At 31.2% G+C, this 23,991-nt stretch overlaps 1 protein-coding gene and 1 pseudogene across 1 annotated transcript; both read left to right on the forward strand.

Moving 5' to 3' along the window:
* The first annotated feature begins 525 nt into the window (after nt 1–525).
* LOC106770587 (probable cyclic nucleotide-gated ion channel 20, chloroplastic) lies at nt 526–11,260 on the forward strand. Its single transcript, XM_014656398.2, has 13 exons — nt 526–942; nt 1,694–2,203; nt 4,840–5,031; nt 5,131–5,229; nt 6,113–6,250; nt 7,123–7,365; nt 7,910–8,152; nt 8,322–8,467; nt 8,556–8,633; nt 9,557–9,686; nt 10,054–10,300; nt 10,431–10,593; nt 10,848–11,260. The coding sequence occupies exons 2-13, from the start codon at nt 1,706–1,708 to the stop codon at nt 10,951–10,953; spliced, it is 2,283 nt and encodes a 760-aa protein (XP_014511884.1). The 5' UTR covers nt 526–942; nt 1,694–1,705; the 3' UTR covers nt 10,954–11,260.
* A 2,425-nt stretch (nt 11,261–13,685) lies between these two features.
* On the forward strand, nt 13,686–19,174 carry LOC106756840 (annotated as a pseudogene).
* Nucleotides 19,175–23,991: the final 4,817 nt, after the last annotated feature.

A 23,991-nucleotide genomic window follows, 5' to 3' on the forward strand; every position in this document is an offset into this window, starting at 1 on the left:
TGAAAAAATGAATTGTTTCATATTATGAAGTTATTATTTCTTTATTTGACTTAATACATAAAGTTAAATTTAAAGTGTCCAGTTAATATATTTGAAAGGATAACGATATTTTCACTTTTTTTTTTCAACATTTTAATATTATTAATAATATTTATAATAATTATTATTAATTATAAAATAATTTTAGACTTATCATAAAATAATACATAAATAATGATAAAATATTGTAAAAAAATATTATCAAAATATTATTATTTTATTTAAAAGGAGAGCTATGCCTTTAATATATATATATATATATATATATATATATATATATATATATTATAAGGTAAAAGATTATACTTTCACTGTCATTGTTGTAAAAAGGAAGTCTTTTATACTTATTTTATTTTTTTGATTTCTCTATTTTCTAAACTATGTTTAATCATGTTTATTAGAAACATTGTTAATATTTATATATACAAATATTTTATACAGATAAATAAAAGTTAAAGCGAAGAAGAAAAGCAAAGTCATTGTATTCTGGGAGAACACATTTGAAAAAGATTGACCTTTACATGTTTCTATGGCGTAGCGCACATTCCAAGGACTAATAAACAAATTTAAAAAAAAAATAAAAATCAAAGGAAGCCATCCCTCTCACAAAATGACTGTCCAAATCCATTTCCAACTCTAACTTCAGCTTTCAATTCTTCATCACACACGCTCACTTCATATCAAACTCACATTTTCACTCTTACACCTCTCAGTTTGGTGTTTACCTCTGTTCATTTCTCTTTTTATCCTTAAACTGGTTCCACCCTTTTGTGAGAATCTCCTCTCCAGTGCCCCCGTGATGACGAACCTCTCGAAAGTTCAATCTTTCTCTTAATTGGATGTAAAAAAGCTGGCGGGTATTTTGGGTTTTGACTTTTCTCCGGGAAATTCGTTCCTCATCAGGTTTCTGAATTATGATCAGTGTTTTTTTTTTTTTTCTTAATTATTGCTTGATCATTGCCTTTGCACAATGTTGGCCTCGTTTCATCGTGCTAGAATTCTTCTACTGATTCCAAAGCTATTGCTAATTTTTCAATTCTGTATATTGCAGTATGTATGTGTATCCTAAGTTTTTGGAATGCATGTAGAGGTTGCTGATTCATGCATCAGTGTTTTTGTATCATTGGTTTTGGTCAATGGATAATTATTTAGTTCCTTTCGAGTTCCAGAGGATTTTAGATAAGGGAGTTGATTATTTTTATCTTGAATAAATATCTATTTCTAGTGAGTAAGGGGTGATATAAATTCACAACTAGATTTCACTATTGTTTTCGTAAGTTGCAACACTAGATTAAGTACCCCTTTTAATCGTTGTATGATCACAGATCCTCATCATCTTGTTGGTGTTTAATAGTCCTGAAATGGTAGAAGTCTTCGTCTGGAAAATGAATTTCAGCCTACTGAGTTTTGGTAAAGGATCAATGTGGAATATAAATGCAAGGGAAAGTTAATACTGGTACCTGTATTAAATTCAACCTGGTTCTGTTACTGCTGTATAGTATTTGGGTTTTTCATGCTGCACTAAACCACTTTTTTAATTTTACATTCCCCCTTTTCACATTTCAAGTTAAATTGCAGTATTTGATTTAGAGTTGCTGATATGATGCAGAAACATATGCATTGGATGCTTTGCTAACTTTATAAAAAATTGCAGAAGAATCAAAACATGGCTAATTTTGAGAATGACAAGCGCCCAATGCTGTCGGATACAGATGCACAACCATACGATGAACCTTCGGATTCTAAATTCCTAAGGATGGTAACCAGGACTCAAAGTGCTTCAATTTCTATTCCCATGAGCTCCTTGGAGTCATATGAGAAAGAAACTAGCCTTGTGGGACATACTGGTCCACTTCTGAGCAAGAGAAAAACACCCTATATGCATATGAGTGGTCCATTATATGCTACCACTGGAAGTGGAAATCTTTTGCAGAAGCATGTTGTATCGGGAAACAAAGCAGATGACAGAAAGACAGATAATTTTTCTACTCTCCATGGCTCAAGTTCAAATTACCAAAACAGTGACTATGATAGAAAAAATGAACACTTACTAAGGTCTGGGCAGCTGGGAATGTGCAATGATCCTTATTGTACTACTTGCCCTACTTACTTCAATGCTTCTCAGCAAAGAAATCCAAAATCTTCTGCTAGATGGGATCCAAAGGTTTCTATTCTTCATCCTAAAACAGACTATAATTTCAGTTGTCTTCAGTTATTTAGTGCATAGACAAACATTTTACTTTAGATGCTTGTTTTCATGTTGTGGACCTTTATTTTGGCAACGATCAGGATGTCATTATGGTATAATAATAATTTGTAGGTATTTGGTTCAGTTGTACTAATGCAATTTTTAAGTAGGCTGTTAATAGATAGACCTTTAGTTAAGCAGGTCTATGTTAGGAAGAAGGTGATTGGGCCAGGAGCTAGCAAGGACCAAACTAATGTAGCACAAGACTCGGTTTAGCTATTGGTGGTAGTAATTAGATGTTTGGGTCAGAATTAGCAGCAGTTTATATTTGTATGAGGGTAACAGATTAGGGGATTTGGTTGTTTCACAATGTGAGGCACGTAGGAGAGTTTAGTATCTGTCTGACTTCGGTGGAGCACCCTGTTTTTGTTGCAAAGTCCCACAATGCTGGCTTCAATTCTAAGGGTGTTGCTTATATATTTGTTGGGCAATATCACTTAATATCAATTGGTTTTGAGATGACTTTGACATGGTATCAGATCCTATAGCATATCTTAATCAATTACTTATTATAATTGGTATCTCTGGAAGGGGGGTGTCAGGAAGTTTCACGTTGTTTGTGTCAATTCTTGAAGTGCTACATACATATCTGTTGAAGAACTTAAAATCAATTGGTTTTAAGGTGAACTCTGGCAAAGTATCAAGGCATATAATCCATCTTGATAAATCAGTCATTCTGGCAAGCTAGCCTATTCTGACAAACATCTGTGAAGGAATTGTTAGGAAGTTCCACATGTCTGTCTCAATTTTTGGGTGTTGCTTATATATTTGTTGGACAACTTCACTTAGTGCCACTAGGTTCTAAGAAGAACTCTCACATAGTATCAGAGAGCACACAGCCCATCTTGGTCAATAGCCTATTCTGTAGAGTAGTCTGTTCTGGCAGACATATTGGCAGGGGTGTTGGGAACTCCTGCATGGTTGACTCAATTTTTAGGGCGATGTTTATATGTTTGTCATAATTTCACTAGGTTTTAAGATGAAATTTGACAGTTTTTTCTCTTTTCATGCTGCTTTCATACTGGGTTAGACCTGGAGATTGTTCCTATTCAATAAATATTCATTCTTCACTTTTTCAACCGCACCACTGTAGCAGCTATTGTTTTCATATTTATGCATATCCTTGTAATATAGTTTTTACTGTCAATCAATAAGAGGATTGTACTTCTCTACTTTTATAGTTGTGTTTTATTTTTTGCATTTTGAAATCACCATATTTTAATAATATCTTAATAATCAATATGTTGAATGGTTTTGCTGCGAAAAACACTTTGCTTAAGTAGCTAGTCATTTGGATTTATATTCACGAGAAAGATTGTTAGTCCTTAGGCCCGATTTAGCTGAAGCATAGAAACTATAATTGCTATTTAATTTTGGTAAATCATTAGTAGTCATTATTTTATAAAATTCAGATTACTTATGAGTTTTTTTTTTTTTTTTTTTTTTTTTTTTTTTTTTTTTTTTTATTATTTTAGTTATCTGAAATGCTTCACTATGAGAATAGGACATCTCAACTAGGTTCANTAGTCATTATTTTATAAAATTCAGATTACTTATGATTTTTTTTTTTTTTTTTTTTTTTTTTTTTTTTTTTTTTTTTAAGAAAGACATCACTCTAAAAAGCATCACTATGAGAATAGGACATCTCAACTAGGTTCACATATCAAATCTCAACAATCACATGCTCCCTAGAGGATATCTATAATATATAGAAAATAGAAAAAATCAATACAAACACATGGGGGGACCAAACCAAAACCCATGAAATTGAAAAATCCTATATTAAGGCAAACCAAACCTATTTCTAAAAAAATCCTGACTAATACAAGAAGTCAAGCATTTACAATAATTAATGTGATTTAGAAGAAAATATTTTTCTTTTTGTTAAACACTTTTTTGGTGATGCACCAAGAGAAAACATCTGTTAACAACAAGAAAAATAAATTTCTGAGTTATATTCTCTAAGTTGAAGACACTACTCTTTTAACTCGTGAAAATTTCCAATTGGAAATATTAGATATTGATAAATTTTTTTACTATATCAGAAGAAAATACAAAAAAAAAAAGAGAGAGAGAAGAGAGGATATTGCAAATGTAATTCACTAAATAGTTTCCGAAAATTGTGATTTACTAATTTGTTGTGCCTTAATCTGACAATTGGTATGTTTATAGTATTGTCTACTATCATATGATCCTTGTATCCTCTTAATCTGGGTACATTGCGAGAAACCACTCTCGTAATCCTCAAGATTGTCCTTATTACTATACTTTTAACAAAATTCTTATTTTCAAGCTATGTCAATGAACATTGTTTTGCTACCACTAAGGCTATTACTATTTGGTCCTGGTTCACTTCGAGGGGCAATCAAAGTATTGTCAATTAGCAACTTTAAGTTGTCTCATTATTTATCCGATACTTGTTATCTGCTACAAGCTTTGCTGTATCATTATCATTAATCTTATTGTAACATTTTCCATTTCTTTTTGTAGACATTCGTCATTGACAATCACTTTCCATAATTAAGCCTACTTTTTTCATATTTTGAATGCAGTTCCATAATGCTCTTTATGGGGATGCCAAGAGTTTTGTGAGGAAACTTCCTTCTTTCTTTTCTTCTTATGTTCCTGGAGTTATGAACCCTCACGCTAAAGTTGTACAAAAGTGGAGCAAATTTTTGGCCATTTTTTGCTTAATTGGTATTTTTGTTGACCCATTGTTTTTCTTTTCACTCTATGTGGAGAAGGTACGATTATTTTCTACCATTAACTACAAAGTAGCAAGTTCTAGATGTCACTCTTTCTATTTACAAATTTACTCTTCATTTTTCCTGTTCATTATGCAGGTGAATAAATGCATTGTTATCAACTGGCCATTGGCAACAACACTTGCTTTAGTTAGATGCGTGAATGATTTTATTTATTTCCTTAACATTCTTCTCCAGGTATCATCTCGTTAATTACCTTTTCGTAAACCCTTTCTTCTATCCCCTGAATTTTCATTTGTGCAAATCCTTTAATTCATATAATGGTCAAACTCTGTCATTGATGCCAGGTTTTTATTAATCTATGTTCTTAGTTTTGAGAAGGTAATATTCTGATGCATGTCCTTCAGCATAATAACAGAGTTTAGTTTCGTATAAGCCAACTTAAAGGGAGTTTATTCTATTCAAACAAGATGCTACTATCTCATTCTGCAAGTATGTCGACGTCCTGTTTGGTTACCCACCCATAATTTCACTTAACCACACCCCGTTCAAGACAATTGCTCCATATATCTATCAAGTATAGAGCCTTGTTCCTACATTTTCCAAATCCAATAGTATATATATTATTTGCTGATGAGTAAACCTTACAGTGTCATGATAGTCATGAGGAATCTAAGAGACAACCAGAAACATGCTAAGAATCAAAGCATGGAGGAAAAGTTTCAACTCATGCCATATTGAAGCGAGAGAAAAGAATGTTGTGAATTTTGTTGATCAAACAAAGGTTTTGTAAACAACTGTAACGAACAGAAAACTATCTCAACTAGTTATTACAACAAAAATATTATAGAATTATCTATCTCTAATAATAGTACATGAGAATTAAAAAATTACAAATGATTAAAAGGCACAAATACTAAATAGACTGGACTTGTCCTTGTTGATAGTATAAGTTACTCCCACGTGTCTTATACTTTGTTGTTCATTAGTTAAGTTCAAATGGAAAAGCAAAGAAAAATAGCACTGTCCTGAATCTTAAACATGGTTAAGTTTTTAGCCTAGTTTGCTTCGTTTTCAATATTTAAAGCTTCAATAACTCTATGAAGTTGCCTGTTTACAGTTTAGGTTAGCTTATGTTTCTCGCGAGTCAAGGGTGGTTGGTGCTGGAGATTTAGTTGACCATCCAAAGAAAATTGCTCTTCATTACCTAAAGGGTTATTTCCTCATTGACTTATTTGTTGTATTTCCTCTTCCTCAGGTAAAGTTCTTCCTGTTTTTCTTTTTCCTTATGGAAATTGTTTTCATTTTTTTCTTCTTCTGAGTATGCTTGTCTAGATTTAGTATATCCTACATCCATTGTAAAGGCCACACAATTTTCATTTTGAATTACACGGTAGTAGTATACTAGCCTAGCATCCGCTATGATTCTGAGCCTATGTTAAAAAATGGATTTTAAGCCTAAATCAACTTCACAAAACCAGTTTGTAAAGTAAGATTTGCATAAACTTATATATCATGAATTGGCCTTATTTTCAGTTGATGTGAGACTTCCAACAAAATATATTTTAATTACTATAATGAATTGGTTCTTTGTTTTAATAATTGTACCGTAAAGAAATTATTTCACTTTCTTTTTATATATTTTTGTTTCATGCTTTACATGCTATAATAGCCTGCTGTTATTCTATATGTTAATAGAATCAATATTATGGTTTTAAATTAACAAAAAAATGCTTAAAATGTTAAAGTACGGTCTAAAAGGATTCATGATAACAATATTACAAAAAGTCGCATGATAAGTTTAACACGCGCACACTCATCAATTATGCGCTAGTTCAACAATATTCAACTATTGAACTTGGAATCCAATTTGACCGACCCAATTACTTGTCTAACATTAGAAGCTTGTTTTTGTTATTGAACTTCTTGGTTTTTACGATATCATGCACGATTGGTTTGGAGTTGACCAAATTGGTTTCTCCTTTCTGTATCTTCCCGAGTAATCATCTGTCCATGGAGATTAGCAAGTGCATAGCAAAGGAAGAGTTTTCAATCTGCAAAACAAGATAAAGCTATCAGGAGCTTGTTTACTCACCAAATTCCTTGACATACGTGGTAAACTATGTGCAGATAATGTTATTATTTGTCCTACCAAATTCCTTGTCGGGAGCAAATTATGCCAAGAATCTTCTGCGTGCAGCAATATTAGTGCAATATTTTCCCAAATTATTCAGGTTTCTGCCACTGCTGATCGGCCAATCTCCAACAGGATTCATATTTGAGTCAGCCTGGGCAAATTTTATTATAAATCTTCTCATTTTTATGCTTGCTAGTCATGTTGTTGGCTCTTGCTGGTACCTCTTCGGTCTTCAGGTGAGGGACATAGCATTAAACTTGCTTTTTAAAAAAATATTGAATTTTGTCCGCAGTATATGATAATGTAATGTCCACTAAATTCTCACCTTTCCTTGGAGAGGAGCCAAGCTCCCAATGATGTTGATAATGAGTAGCATAGGCTACAAATTGCATGCCTGCCCTCGGACCATGATAAGAGCAAAAGGAAAAGGCAAAATAAATAAAACTCGATTCACTTAAATGCATATTTCATTGTGGTTGTGTATTAATATAAAAAAACAACAATAATAATAATAATAATCATAATTGTAATTATTATTATTGTTGTTGTTGTTGTTGTTGTTGTTGTATGCTATGAGATTTATCAAAACATGATGTGGTTTACCAATATATATATGACATCCTTCTATTGCTATTGCAATATCTGAAATGAAATTGGTCTACAAAAGTCTCCTAGGATGCTTTAAAGATGACTGGTTCAATTAGAATCAGGAGTTTAATTTAGTAAATGAAAGTTAGCATTGAATTTACTTTCTGCTTTTCTTCCACTTTCTTCTTCCAGAGGGTTAACCAGTGTTTGCGGAAAGCCTGTCATAACTCTACTATACCTGGATGCATGAAGTTCATTGATTGTGGACGTGGTCGTCCAAATTTCACATCAAATCCGTGGATCAACAATACTGATGCTGTTGCTTGTATGGATTCTTCCGGTTTCACTTATGGGATTTATCAGTCTGCTGTACCACTTACTATAGAAACTAATGTAATCAACAAATACGTGTACTCTCTTTTTTGGGGATTCCAGGTTTGCTCTCTCTCTCTCTCTCTCGTGTAGAAATTATACAAAAGTTGAACTCCTTGCTAAATAGGTCATAGAAACTCTAATTTGTACTAATACTCCTAAATACTAAAGCAGCCACATCAATGATTTAATATCTAATCTAACAGTTATGCCCTGGATGTTCTTGATACAGCAAATCAGTACTCTGGCTGGTAATCTAGTTCCTAGCTATTTTGTGTGGGAAGTCCTTTTTACTGTGGCCATCATAGGATCGGGACTCTTACTTTTTGCAATTCTCATTGGTAACATACAGAACTTTCTACAGGCTCTTGGACGGAGGTAGAAGTTACCAAATTCTACAAGATTATCTTTACAGTTAGTTCTATTGCTTTTCTTATTGCAATGTTTTCTTTTATACTTTTCACAGGAAACTGGAAATGCAACTTAGAGGTCGTGATGTTGAGCAGTGGATGAGCCATCGTCGATTACCTGAAGATCTAAGAAGGTATACAATTTTCTCATTCTTATTATGAATTATGTCAGCATTGCCAAAAGGTACATTTGTCAATTATTGAAGTCACTGCTTGGTTGTTAATTCTCCATCCTCTCCCTGCCAATTATTGAAAATGTAAACGTCTATGTTACACATTAGAAGTTTGTTTTTCAAAGATACAAATGCTCTTTTAGCTGCCAAAGTTAAGTTAGCTGGTTCTGAAGGATTTTAAAGAGACAATGCAAATTTTGAATTTTTTCCATCTGTCCGTAATATGTGTTTATTAGATATTATTAGTCATTCTGTACATTAGTAGTGCATGTAATCCTGCAGAATAGGTAAAGTCTGAACATGTCATCGGTATCCTGTTGACTTATGTGGTGATTTAGGCCGTCAATCAGTATAATATATAAAAGGAGAACATGATTTATAAACTCTACTAAGTGGTAACTTTTGACCCTAGTGTCTCCCCAAAATTTTGACACGTCACAGTTTTCCTCCATGCCTAATAAATTATTCTAAAAGTATTAAAAGTTTGAAATTCTATTATTGTCTTATTACGAACAACCCAAAATTCGAATCCATTAGTATCTTGTCAGAAAGAACCATCAACATTTTATTCCTTAATGTAGATTTAAATTGTAAATGATTTATAATTTTGATTTAATAATGTCTTTCTGATGGAAACAATTCATTAATATATTAATACATGATTCAAAATTTTAAATATCAAATTCTCTTTTTAATATAATATAACTCAGTGCAGCACATGAATGTTAATCTAGCATGCATATATGGGAAGCAACCAATCTTCTTATAGTTTGACATGTATATAGGCTTCGGTCCTTAGAAAAATAGTATGTGCACTACTTTAATTTTTATTCAGGTATGTTGTATCATGGAACTTCAAATTATGGAGCATATCTTGTGTGCAGGAGAGTAAGACAGGCTGAACGGTACAGTTGGGCCGCCACAAGGGGGGTGAATGAAGAAATGCTTATGGAGAATTTGCCAGAAGATCTGCAGAGAGACATAAGACGCCATCTCTTCAAATTTGTTAAGAAAGTATGCACACCTATGTCTTAAATGAGTGATAACTACTCTATTTTATCATGATTACACTTCTAGTATATTATAATTTTGAGGTTTAAATGTAAGGCAAACTTCATAACGTCAGTCAGTGATTTATTTAAATTTTAGTTTCCTTTATGTCTCTACTTGTGAGCTGCTAGTTCTGGATGAAAGTTTAAACTGAAAGCCAGTTTAAAGGAAAAGTTTTATGTATCTTAATCATGAAATTCAATCCATGAGTAGGAAAAGCCAAAGCATGTCAACCAACCCTGAGTTCATTATAATGATGGTTTTATTTTCTTTTAGATTTTGTACCAATTTGGATCCATAATCTGAGGATCTGGACCTGAATTATCTGCAGATTCGGATTTTTGCTCTGATGGATGAGCCTATATTAGATGCCATTTGTGAGAGACTAAGACAAAAGACACACATTAAAGGAAGTAAAATTCTAAGTCATGGTTGTCTAGTAGAAAAGATGGTATTCGTGGTGCGTGGTAAATTGGAGAGCATTGGAGAAGATGGAACCAGAATTCCTCTATCTGAAGGGGATGCATGTGGTGAGGAACTTCTGACATGGTATCTTGAACATTCTTCAGTCAGCACAGGTATATCAGTAAGCTATGTCATAATCCCTTTAATATTTTAGAGTAGACCAGAAGAATTTGCAATAATCAACAACCTAGGCCTGTACTAAATTAGAAACTGAATGGTTCAACGATTTGAGCTCTCTTGCAGATGGTAGAAAAGTAAGGCTTCCAGGACAGAGATTGGTCAGCAACAGGACAGTAAGGTGCTTAACAAATGTGGAGTCATTTGCACTCTCTGCTTCAGACCTTGAAGAAGTCACAATCCTTTTCACAAGATTCTTGCGGAGTCCATGCGTCCAAGGAGCCCTAAGGTGAATCAATCCCTTGCCTTCTTGTATCTATATGGATGTTTGGTTCAACTTAATCTTTTTAACATTTTATGTTAGAAGTTCTACATCGACTAGAGATAAGACCAATTTAAAATATATAAATGAATGCAAACCTCATTTTACGAACCCACGAACCTGTTTTGTAAAATTGAATTAGGCTTAAAATCCACTTCAGATTTAATATCTATATTTAAATCGAGGGTTTTCTTAATGATTTGATAATTGTGTTACACTAGGTATGAGTCACCTTATTGGAGATCCCTTGCTGCGACCCGCATTCAAGTTGCATGGAGATACAGGAAGAAACGTCTAAGTCGTGTTAATTCCACACCATCAGATTGAACATTGAGGTTTTTGGTTCCAGTATACTATTTAATTTATTTAAAATTAAATAGTATCAAATATCAGTAATTAAAGCTAAAAGTGGTATAGGATGGAAATGGAAATACTAAATAATATTTTTTAATTATTTTTTAAAAAATTGTAATTATAACATAAGTTGTGTAAGTGATCCAGGTATTATCTAATACAGTTTCCATTCCGTCAGGCATACATACTAAGGGTTTCACAATAAAGCTCTGCACAATACAATGATCACGAGGATAAATGTATTTTTAGATGCTGCAAAAATACTTTTAAATTTAAATCAGGATACTTTTTAATTATTATTTTTAGTTTTCATACGTATTTACTAGATGCACCAATAGTTCAATTTGGATCACATATTTTTTCTTTGATATGTTATGATATTTATCAATGAAATATTTAATATATAAAACAGTAATATTTTTATGATAATAATAATTTATAATTTTTTTTATGTTAATAACTTAAATACATACAGTTTTAATTTAGATTTATATAATAACAATCCTATATTTATCATGTTAAAAATTATTGTATGTTTTTCAATATACATATATTAGTATGTTATTATTTTATAAATAAACGTTCAGACTTATCGTATGCGTATCATATTCAATACGTATATAATGTCGGGTATCATAGCTTATTTATAGTTTAAAATAATTAAAAGATTAATCAATTCAATTAAAATAAAACCAGATAGTATTTGAAGGATTTAATAAATATTAAAATTAAGTATTCTAGAGTAAATAGTCGACTCATTATAAAAAGATAAAATCTACATAAAAAAAAATTAATTGACACATATTTGATATTGAAATTTTTTTACATGTATTTATTAAAGATAAAATTAATATTGATATATAAAGAATTTAAATTTATAAAACAAAAAAAAAATGGTACAAAACTTTCTTCAAACTTAGTTACATATTAACAGTATTTGTTCTTTTAATAAATATATGTAGAAATTATTAAAAATTAAACAATTGTTTAATTACTTCAATTATTAATTAGTTCAAACAATTGTTTATATTACATATAATATTGATATATTAATACTAAAAAGATCAAATATATTTATTATTTTTTCCTCAGAGATAAATGATTAAGATATATGAAAAAATATTTAATAATAATTTAATACTATAATATAGAACTAAATATAGAACGTAAATTATAATTTTGGGTAATATATACATATATATATATATATATATATATATAATTTTCTTATTTATATTAAATAATAAGAATATTACTTGATTTAATAATATGCCTAAAAGTATAATTATATTTGAAATACTTTTTATTATGTTAGTTATATTATTTAATATTTTCATTTTTAACAAAAACCTTATAATTCATAAATAAACTGTTAAAAATATTAGAAAAATAAAAGTATTACATATTTTTACTGAGAATAAAGGCGAAACTATCTTTACAGGGATTAGAAATATATTTAAATTTAATAATAATAATTATAATAATAATGTTATTAATGCTTCATGATGAAATTTTTTAAACTTTTGACACAAATTAAGAATAATTTAAAACGAGTTATACATTAAAATGAATTTACTTCTTTAATAAACGCATTATTTTTAAGTTCTGTAAATAAAACACTAGTATAATTTACTTGAAAATAAAATAAATAAATAAATAATATTTCTTTAAAAAATTAAGATAATTAATAAAGTTAAAAAGGATAAGTGAAGCTGTCAGTGACACACTACCCTTTGCTCCAAAGTAGACGATGCTCTACCTTCTTCTACTTTACTTCCATCAAATCTTTTAGAGAGAACAAACCAAGTTAGACAAATATTAAAATGATAAAGTAAACTAAAAGCTTCATAGTTTTATATTCAAAACAATTCACACTAATGCTGCAAGTTTGAACACATAATCTATTCACAATCTCATGTCATAACTGACATTTTCAAACTCTTCAACTCTCATCTGCAATGCAAGGGTTTCTATCTTACTTTATATCACATCATTTGTAAGACTTTTTAATCATTTTTCCCCACAGTTATACAAAATTCATGTTATATTAATCTTTTATTCAAACTTCAAGTTTTCAGAAACTCAAAGATCAGTTTTTTATTCATTTGACTCAACGTTTTTATTGAATGTCTGAAATCTTAAATTTTATGGTATGTTAGCATCCCCTAAGGTGTCTTGTAAAATTTAGATGTTTACTTTGAAAAATGCAAGATGTAATGTAAACTTGACGGGATCAAGGTGTTGACTTTTCACTTAGAAAACTTCAAGCTGGTTTGGTTATATTCAGTTTAAACACCACCTTGTTGATAAATTTGTGTTCTATAGTTTTGAATAGGCGATTTCATTATCAGGAAGAATGTTAGCAGTAAATTTTGAGAAATGGCTCAAGAAACTTAGTTCCCTTATGTTGCATTAAAATCTCAGTCTTTTGGCTTTCTGAAGCTAATGTAGTTACAGATTTATAATTTGTATTCTCCTCTTTCCAGGTTCTAGCTGAATTGCATTATTAGAATCTAAAATTGTTATTGTTCATAATATATATACTGAATGTAAAAAGATAATAGAATTGTCAATGAAGCATGGCTAGTTTTGAAAATGGTGAGCTGCAGAAGATACCAGAAGAAACTGATGCACAACCATATCATGAAACTTTGCATTCTAAATTTCAAAGGCTTTTATCTGGGAAACAAAGTGCATCAGTTTCTATTCCCGTGGAGTCATATGAGGTAGAAACTAGTCTCGTGGGAGATAGCGGTTCTTTATATGCTACATCAGAAACTGATAATCTTATGCAGCATAGTATAGTTGTAACAGGAAACAAAACACAGGAGAGCACAGATGAATTTTCTACTGTTGACAGCACGGCTTCAAAGTACTGGCATAAAAGCTATGATAGCATAAATGAACATTTACTGAGATCTGGGAAACTGGGAATTTGTAATGATCCTTATTGTACTACTTGTCCTTCTTACTTCAAGTCTTCTCAGCTAAGAAATCCAAAAGCTTGTAATATACCTGATCTGAAGGTGTCTGTCTTTCTTCCTATAACAAATTATTGTTTCAATTGCCTTTGATTACATGATTCGTAGTAGAAGAATTTCTTCTAGACGTGGTCTTTGTGCTTTATATCTTACTTTTTTACCTTTCTTTGTGTTCATTACAAAGAAACCACTCTTTACACTCCACAGCTTCATTAGTATTATAATCTCAACAAAATTCTTAAGTTCTTTAGAGCTTTTCATTCACTTCACTGCTAAAATTTACTGTTGCTTTCATTGTTCAATTTGAGAGTCAATAAAAGTATTGTCAATTAACAATTTCGTGATGTCTCAGGTTTTATCTAATTCTCATTTTCCAAAGGCTCCTACAAGCTTTTTTTATTACACTATATCTTATTGTAAACTTTTCCATTTGCCTTTGTAGACATATATCATTTGCTATCACTTTCACATTGCCATCTGTGCTTCAGTTTTCAATGTTTACAGTTTCAGAATGCTCTTAATGGGGATGCCAAACTATTTGCTAGAAAATTTTGTTCTCTATGTTCATCTTTTGTTCCTGGAGTTATGAATCCTCACTCTAAATTCATACAACAATGGAACAAGGTTCTTGCCAGTTTTTGCTTGGCTGCAATTTTTGTGGATCCATTATTTTTCTTCTTACTCTATGTTCGGCAGGTATGTGTTATATAACTATTTTCCTTTTATCTAGTTACACAAATTTTATAAGTTCTAATGACATGCAAACTGTGAAAATTAACTTTGCATTTCTCCGGTGCAGGATCATAATTGTATAGTTATCAACTGGAAATTGACAAAAGCACTTGTTATAGTTAGAACCATGAATGACTTCATATATTTCCTTCACATTCTTCTCCAGGTAACTTCCCAATAAGCATCTTTTTATAAGTCCCCCCTCTTATCCCCCTTCTCTAGCCTTTTTCACATATATATATTCATAGAGTAACAGTTCTTAGTTTGAGAAACATTTTCTTTTAGTCAATGTTATTGGCTTTGCATGAATGAATATTCTGATAAATGAGTCAGAAGAGTTTTCTAACGCTATTCTAACAGGCTTTAGGCTAATAACAAAATCCAACTCAAAGGATAACTGTCATATTCAAGGGAATTTTTCCTTTCTGCAAAGCTTGTTTTGTTACCCATCACTTCCATTACAGACATCCTTTTTTTGAAACAATTATTAATCTATGAGTTGCTGAGGATTGTTCTTCCAATACACAAAGTACAGTATTTATTTATTTATTCATTTCAACCAACTTATAAAGAATGGACTGGAATAGAACTATTATATTAGGACTTTCTCAGTGTTTTACCAGTAGTTTTCTTCCTTTCCAAAATTTCAGGCTAAATAACTCTACCAAGTTGCCTTGTCACAGTTTAGGTTGGCTTTTGTTTCTCCTGAGTCAAGGGTGGTTGGTGCTGGAGATTTAGTTGATCATCCAAAGGAAATTGCATTTCATTACCTGAAGGGTTATTTTCTTATTGACTTGTTTGTTGTATTTCCTCTTCCTCAGGTAATTTCTTCCCATTTACATTCTTCCTTAGGAACATTTCTTTCCATTTAGTTTACTCCTTGGAACTTACTATTAAGTATTTAGATGTATTTATCTCCCAGTTCCTGATCATGAAATATGCAAGCCTAACAATTTAAACATGAATGCTTTTCTATATCTGTGCTCGAGTTCATTGACAACAGCAACTACTGCTAACTGTTAAAAACAAATAGATATAACGCGCACGCACTTGAATAACTTTCATCTCTCTTAAAAACTATCCAGATCATGTTATTGTCTGTACTACCAAAATCATTGAGGGGAGCAAATTATGCTAAGAATGTTCTGCGTGCAGCGATACTAGTGCAGTATATTCCCAGATTATTCAGATTTCTACCTATGCTGTTTGGTCAGTCTCCAGCAGGATTCATCTTTGAGTCAGCATGGGCAAATTTCATTATAAATCTTCTCATTTTCATTCTAGCTAGCCATGTTGTTGGCTCTATCTGGTACCTATTTGCTCTACTGGTGAGTAAAAATGGCATTTAATGCTTATTTCAAAAGCACCAATTTTCTTCCTAACTAAAACTTCGTAAGTTCTCACCTTCATTCAGCATGAGGCAAGAACCTGTATTTTTTTCACTAATATCGGATACTAATTGCTTTCCTGTCATCAAATCCTGTTAAGAACATAACGAGAAAACGTATGAAATACCAAACATTTGTAGCATAATATATGGTGAGATTTCTAAGCAGAATGAACTGCTTTGTCAATATGATATTAGTATGTCCTAGTAAACTTTTTCCTTGTAGATATTTTAGTATTGGCAATATAATTCAATTACTAAAGTAGTTATGTTTCCTTTGGATACTTAGAAGATGAGTGATTCAATCAGAACCAGGGATTTTAGTTCAGTAAATGGAGATTAACATTTAACTTGCTAAGGTTCTTCTTTCTCTCTCTCCCTTCTTCCAGAGGGTTAATCAATGTTTTCGAAATGCGTGTCAAAGTTCTAACATCCCTGGATGCCTGGCATTCATTGATTGTGGACATAGCCATGTTGGGGACAATCAGCTTGGCTTATCATCAAACCAATGGAACAACAATGCAGATGCTATTGCATGTTGGAATTCCTCTTCCAGCGGTTCTTTTTCTTATGGGATTTATAACACTGCTGTACCTCTTACTACACAAACAGACATCGTCACCAAATACATATATGCTCTATTTTGGGGATTACAGGTATGCACCTTTTCTTATTCAGCTCTGGTATTGACTTCGTTCTTTGTTGTTTTGTTCTCTTAGCAGTAATTTTGTACAAAATATATGGACTGGATCAAATGATACTGGTGAAAAATTTGATGCTCCTACACCAACTCAATAACTCAATGTAGAAATCTTAAATGTATAAAAATGGTTTACTAACTCAATATCAAGTCATCTGTCAAGGTCCAAATAGTACCAACACTGTTCAAACTAGTGAATGCATATCAATGGTTTAATATGTCTAGAAATTATACCCAATTTGATCTTTATGCAGCAAATCAGTACTCTGGCTGGTAACCAAACACCAAGCGACTTTGTGTTTGAAACCCTTTTTACTATAGCCATCATAGGATTGGGACTTTTGCTTTTTGCGCTTCTCATTGGAAACATACAGAACTTTCTTCAAGGTCTTGGTCGGAGGTAGAACCTATCTAATACTTCAAGTTCTGAGAAAACTTTGATGGTCAAGTGCCAATGTGTTTGGTGTTGTACCATGCTTCTCTTTTATAGGAGGCTAGAAATGCAACTTAGACGCGGTGATGTTGAGCAATGGATGAGTCATAGGCGCTTGCCAGAATACCTCAGAAGGTATAATATCTTCCCATTTTTTTTCATGAATGATGTCAACATTATCAATGGAGTATTTGTCTATTTCTTGATTCAAATCATTAAAAACATCACAATTCTATGATATAGAACGTTTATAGGCCAAAATTCAGATGGTGTAGCCTACTGTTGTCATTTTATTTAGCTATTATGTCATATGAAATAATGGACCAAAGGAATATAAAAGTGACATTAAAGATATGTTTCACGCAGGAGAGTACGAGAGGCTGAACGGTATAGTTGGACTGCAACAAGGGGGGTGAATGAAGCAACGCTAATGGAGAATTTTCCAGAAGACCTCCAAGTGGATATAAGACGCCATCTCTTCAAATTTGTTAAGAAAGTAAGCACTAGAATATCTGTTGCATAGATGACTGGTTATGATTACCACAATTTTATCATGGTTACACTAGAATGGTTTGCAACATGTAATTTAGAGCTTGAGTTAACTTCATGATCTCATCCAGTCTCTTCCATCTAAATTTTGTTTTTGCTTAACTTGGTCTCCACTTGTAAACAACTAACGCAAGTTTAAATATTAAGACAACTTTGAAGGCAAAACATTATGCATTCTCATGATAAATCTATGTATTGAGGCAACTGTGTTAACAATCATTGAAGTTTTTGAAGTTGGTTTAGTTTACTTTATCACTCTACCAATTTGTAACCATGACATGAGGATCTGAAATTCTTCAGGTTCGAATATTTGCTCTGATGGATGAACCTGTCTTAGATGCCATATGTGCAAGACTGAGACAAACTACTTACATTAAAGGAAGTAGAATTTTGAGTCAAGGTAGTGTGGTAGAGAAGATGGTATTCGTGGTGCGTGGTAAATTGGAGAGCATAGGAGAAGATGGTACTAGAATTCCTTTATCTGAAGGGGATGTTTGTGGTGAAGAACTTCTGACATGGTATCTTGAGCACTCTTCTGTCAGCGCAGGTATAGCAATATATAGCAATATACCTTCTTTCTTTTTTGTTTTTTACTTGTATCCTCCTTCAGAGACTATTCTGTTAGAGACATGTTGTAGCATTACTTGGTGCAATTGTAATGTGCTTGATGACTTAACATTCTAAATCAGAGATCAAAAGTAGTAGAGTTCTAAGAGCATAGCATAGTTCATCAATTTGAGTACTCCTGCAGATGGCAGAAGAGTAAGGCTTCCAGGACAGAAGTTGCTTAGCAACAGAACAGTAAGATGCTTAACAAACGTGGAAGTACTTTCACTCCGAGCAGAAAACCTTCAAGAAGTCACAATCCTTTTTACAAGATTCTTGCGTAGTTTGCGTGTTCAAGGAGCCTTAAGGTCATTCCCTTCTTCTCCTGTATCTATGTTTGTCATTCAGCATAGTCTTCTCAACTTTTGACTTGAACAAAATGAAAGTTAACTAATGATAATAGGCAAAAACACAGCTTTAACTTCACTGAGAATTTGATCTAGGATAACAATGGTTAAGAAGTGAATTTTAAGTCTAAATTAAATTATAAGATAAAATTTGCATCCACTTATATACTCTAAACTGATTTTATCACTAATTAATGTCAAACATCCAACATACTTTCTTCATGTCGCACTTATTTGTATATTTTAAATTCATCTTTATCATTAATTGATATGGGACTTGTAACAAGTACGTTACGTGCATTGTATATTTTTAACTCTGGCTCAGTGTCTTTGTGTTAGACAACTGAAGTTTCCCTAAAGGTTTCTCTTTATTCTTTTCAAATCCATGACTAACATATCATTTGTTAATTGTGTTATTTTAGGTATGAATCACCTTATTGGAGATCGCTTGCAGCAATCAGCATTCAGGTTGCATGGAGATACAGAAAGAAACGCTTAAGCCATGTTGATTCAAACTTTCAAAATAAACATTCAGATTGAGAGTTTTTATAGATTATATGGAGATATGTGAGAACCTAGAGGTGTGAATAAACTATGAATAAGATAACATGATTTTTAATACTTTCTCCCCGAATTTGCAAAGGTTAAATTGGATTGGCAATTTGTACTAAATTTATATAACACACTTCTACATTTATTTAATATAAAACATAAAAATAAAACAGTCATAAAAATATAAAGTTTTATAATTTTTTCAAGAAAAAAAAGAGTAAAAAATAAAAAAGAATAGTACCAAATAAATCTAAAAAATATTTTTCACTTTTAGTTGTGTCAAAATAATATTTTTCAAATTTATCAAACTTTCGAATTCAATTGATGGAAAGACACCAGTTATAATGATTGGTGTTTAGAATGGAACCAATCAAAAAAATAACTGCAAACTAATAAAAAAACCTAATTGTAGATTAAAAAATTCTTTTTTAATTGATTTGAGTTTTTTTCCTGGAACCAAGCATTTTAGATCAATTTTGCGATTTGAAATTTCGGAATTAATTTCTAAAATCTAAACCTTAAATCAATTATTTAAATATTATTATATTATATATTATTTGTCTCATGTATGACAGACAGAGGAAAAAAATCTAATGTATCTAATTTGGTTCATATGTAAAAGAGTACAATATGTTTAACTTATGAATGAAGTGAATAAGAGTTCTCCTCGTAACTTAGTCTTGAAGAAGAAAAAAACAAAATAAAACATTTTATATGTGTGCAATACATTGTATTTGAAACTACTATCGAGAAATAAGTGGAAGGTCAAGGGAGAAGAAATAAAAATCATAAAAATTCAAAGATAAAATATAACTTAGATGTTAAAATAATTTAAATTTAATTCAACCTCATAAAATAAGTTTTACATCTATATATATTCTAAATTTATTATATATATATATATATATATATATATTAAATTGACTTTATATAGTTATTATAAGATTTTCAACTATTTCGGTAACATTTGTCTGGGTCAGTCGTCCTTCCTTACTATGCTCTGATAATCCCATTCTTCATGTAATCCTTCCTGATTGGGGGTTGACTCTTATGCTTGATCGGGTGCGACCTGGATGTTAGCACTCCGATGCTTAAGTCAGCAAAGTTACAATAATCTCAAGGTAAGAATAATTAGATTTTAAAGAACCTGACTGACATCTCTATATTTATAGGCATCAGACTAAAATAATGGACATTAACTACTTATAACTGTTGATCCATAATCCGGCAAGATTCGCCCATCAATAATAACCGTTGTTAACGTGTCCGTGATATTCACCTTATTAATCCAATAACCATGTTACACTATGCCCGCACCTCTTCTTTACTCAACCGGCCAGCCTACCAACCTTCCCGATCAACTCCCAAGCCTTCCCGATCAACTCTTAAGCCTTCCCGATCAACTCCCACTTTCCTCTTACCAACTTCTCATCTTTTTTATTCATCTTCACCTGATTGGCCACCCCCTTACACTACATCAACAAACCTATATCACATTTTAAATGAAATAATTTATATTTAAAAAAATGTCCAGACATATTGTGATATTAGGTAAGAACAGTAATAGACTGAGCAGATATAATGTACACCCGTTAATGGTTTATTTTACATAATTATAGTGAAGTTTGATTATCCGAAATTTGGAAAAATATTAATTGAGACTTTAAAGAGAAATTTTAAAATCAGCAAGCATATCTGTATTGTTGGTATAAATATATAAAAAAAATTTATTACGTCAATGCTGTGAGTTCGTGTTTGACCGAGTTTTTCTTTGGTTATTAATTTAAGAAGTGACATTCAACGAAGCATTCCTAAATTAAGACATTTTATCACTTTGCAGGCCTCCTAGTATAATATATAGTATAATATATGTATACACACACGTACACGTATGTATGATTGACTTTATCTGACAATTATGGGTGGTAATACGAGCTATACGGTTTGTTTAAATCCGAGTTAATATTGGTTCGTAAAAAATCGATCGGATCAAGTTGGGCTGACCAATCAATTAAAAAACAGGTTGAATTTTACAATCGACCGGTTAGCTCGTTTTTTCTTTTATCAAAAATCTAATATTATATAAAAGAGACTGATATTTTTTATTTTTCTCGTGAAAAAAAGACTAATGCTACTGGTTGGACCATTTTAGATTTTAATTGAGTTATATCATATTTTAACCAAATTGTGTTAAATTTTTTCTCAAACTGTATATACTTTTGTTTGATTAATAAGACCTGTTAATGAAATTAGAATGTGTTAATATATATGAAGTGTCATGTGTTTATTTTTTATTTTTTAATTCAAATTAGTTTGATTTGATTCGCGAATTGATCTGTTAGGTTCTCAAACTTGATAGATCAAATTGACTAAGACTTCCAAATTAAAAATGTCGTCTTAATCTATTTTTTTTACTGGATTGACTCACTAAACTTAATCTAAATTTAATCTTTTTGTCATATATGTTAGAACTGTCAAAACGGTTAACCTGACTCAACCCAGCCCGGCCCACCACGGGTTGGTCACTTAGTGAGCCAACCCAACCCGGCTCATTTATTAACAAGCCAGAAAAACTTGAACCCGGCCCGACCCACCACGGGTTGGTGGGTAAACGGGTTGGCTCACTATCCCATTTAATTATATTTTTTTTAAATAAAAAAAATACATACTTTCTATAATTTAAATTTAAACAAATTTTACTCCTAAAAAATTATGTTAAAGACCAATTCCGACACTCAATAAAAAAATATTAGTAAAAAAAAAGAGAATCAATACTCAATAACATCAACAAAAAAATTAATAATTTAATCTGTAACATAAATTCCCAAATTAAAAAATATCAAAAAGAATTTGTTCAAATAATGTATACTCAAATTGTTTAAATAAAATGAACAAAATCTGATACAAGCATGTCAGAACATGAAAAAAAAATCAATTCATGTCTTCAAATCCCCCAAAACAAAAAACAAATTTGCAAATCCCTATTTTTGTCATTATAGGGTTTTTGAAAAAAAAAAGAAGAAAGAGAAGTGAGAAAACAAAAATGTGGAGAAAAGAGAAGAAAAAAGGAAGGGTGTTTTACCTGCTCCTTTCAGTGAAGTGAGGGTGAGAGCACCGTCAAATGAGAGAGAAGTACCGTGAGAGTGATTTGTGAGAGCAGAGATTACTTTTTTGGGTATACATAATGAGTGAAGATAGTATTTTATTTTTTAGGGTTTCATAAATAAAATAATAAATTAAAAAAATAAAATTAGGTAGGTGGGTTGGTGGGCCAACCCGGCTCACCACGGGTTCAACCCACATGAACCGGGTCTAAATGAGCCGGGTTGAAATCTGACCTGCACATAAATGGGTTGTATTTTTCAAACCCAACCCGGCCCGAACCCGTGACAGGCCGGGTTGACTCGCGGATTGTGACCCATTTTGACGACTCTAATATATGTTAATGAAATGGAATAATATTGTACTATAAGATATAGTTGAATAATGGTCGAGAGTAACTAACACTCAAGGTAGGATACAGTTGAGCGAACAGTCGGAGTAGCCAAACACTCAAATCAGTAGGCAATAGGGAAGGGATGACCGTTACACATTCAATAGTGTTAATGGGTAATAAAGGTGAATAATTACTAGATTACATGCATTGTATTAACGACCAATTAATGAGTGATATCAATCAGGTTGTCAGACTCGCGAGTAATAAAGTACAAAATACGTTACATTAAATGATATTCATTGCGCTGGAAATACAGATCTTATAAATACAGAGTCAATGACCAGATAACTGATTTTTCTGATATTACAATTAGACCTTAGAAAACATCCTACTGACTTGAGCGTCAGAGTGTTTTCTTGCAATCAAGTGTGTGGAATGTTTACCTCGGACCCATGTTAAACATAAGCAAATATGATAAAACAATTCAACTTAAATAAATTAAGTTAAACTTTTTATAATTAGTTACATAATTAATTATGTAAGTAATATTTGAAATTTAATCCATTGATTAAATACTAAACATAATTATTTAATGCATTTTATTATTCTATAAATTAAATGTATGTTTTATTAAAATATTTAAATATAAGTAAATATATAATATTATTGTAAAATTATAATCTAAAATTACAAATTTAATTATAATCTATAAATTGATTTATCTAATCCATTCAAAAATTGAATTAAATATAATTCAAAAATAAAAAAAATTCAATTAAACTTCACTCGGAGAATTTTTTTTTTTTTATTTCACTAGAGAATAAATTTATCTAATCCTAACTTAATTCAATATAACTCAAGTCAACCAACGTAAATCTATATTCATGTTTCGGTGAAGGATGTTCCCATAAAGTTAGACTTTTGCTTTTTAAATTTGATTTTAAATAAACTATTATATACGGTAAAGTTGTTAATTTTAAGTTTAAAATTATATTGTGGTAGAAAATTTAGACCACGATGGTATGAAACATTAAACTCCTATTATTTCAAATATTGAGATATTGACCAGGTTTCAAGTATCGATAATAGAGACATATACCGTGTTTTATTCTTTGTACTCCATAACATTAATGTTTGCTTCATATAATGACACTTATAATAAATAAATGTTTAAAATATAAGCTATAATATAAATAAAATATCTTAAATTTATAATGAAAATGTATATTATAATATTTTAACTATTAATAGTTTTTTAGAAAAGTACTATATAATTTAAAATAAAATA

Source organism: Vigna radiata, chromosome 1 (assembly GCF_000741045.1).
Source record: "Vigna radiata var. radiata cultivar VC1973A chromosome 1, Vradiata_ver6, whole genome shotgun sequence".
NCBI classification, from domain to species: Eukaryota; Viridiplantae; Streptophyta; class Magnoliopsida; order Fabales; family Fabaceae; genus Vigna; species Vigna radiata.

Coding starts and splice junctions, on each gene's coding strand:
- LOC106770587 (XM_014656398.2), top strand. CDS start 1,706: ATGGCTAATTTTGAGAATGACAAGCGCCCAATGCTGTCGGATACAGAT. Junction 8,468..8,555: donor CTACAGGCTCTTGGACGGAG/GTAGAAGTTACC, acceptor TACTTTTCACAG/GAAACTGGAAATGCAACTTA. Junction 10,594..10,847: donor TGCGTCCAAGGAGCCCTAAG/GTGAATCAATCC, acceptor GTGTTACACTAG/GTATGAGTCACCTTATTGGA.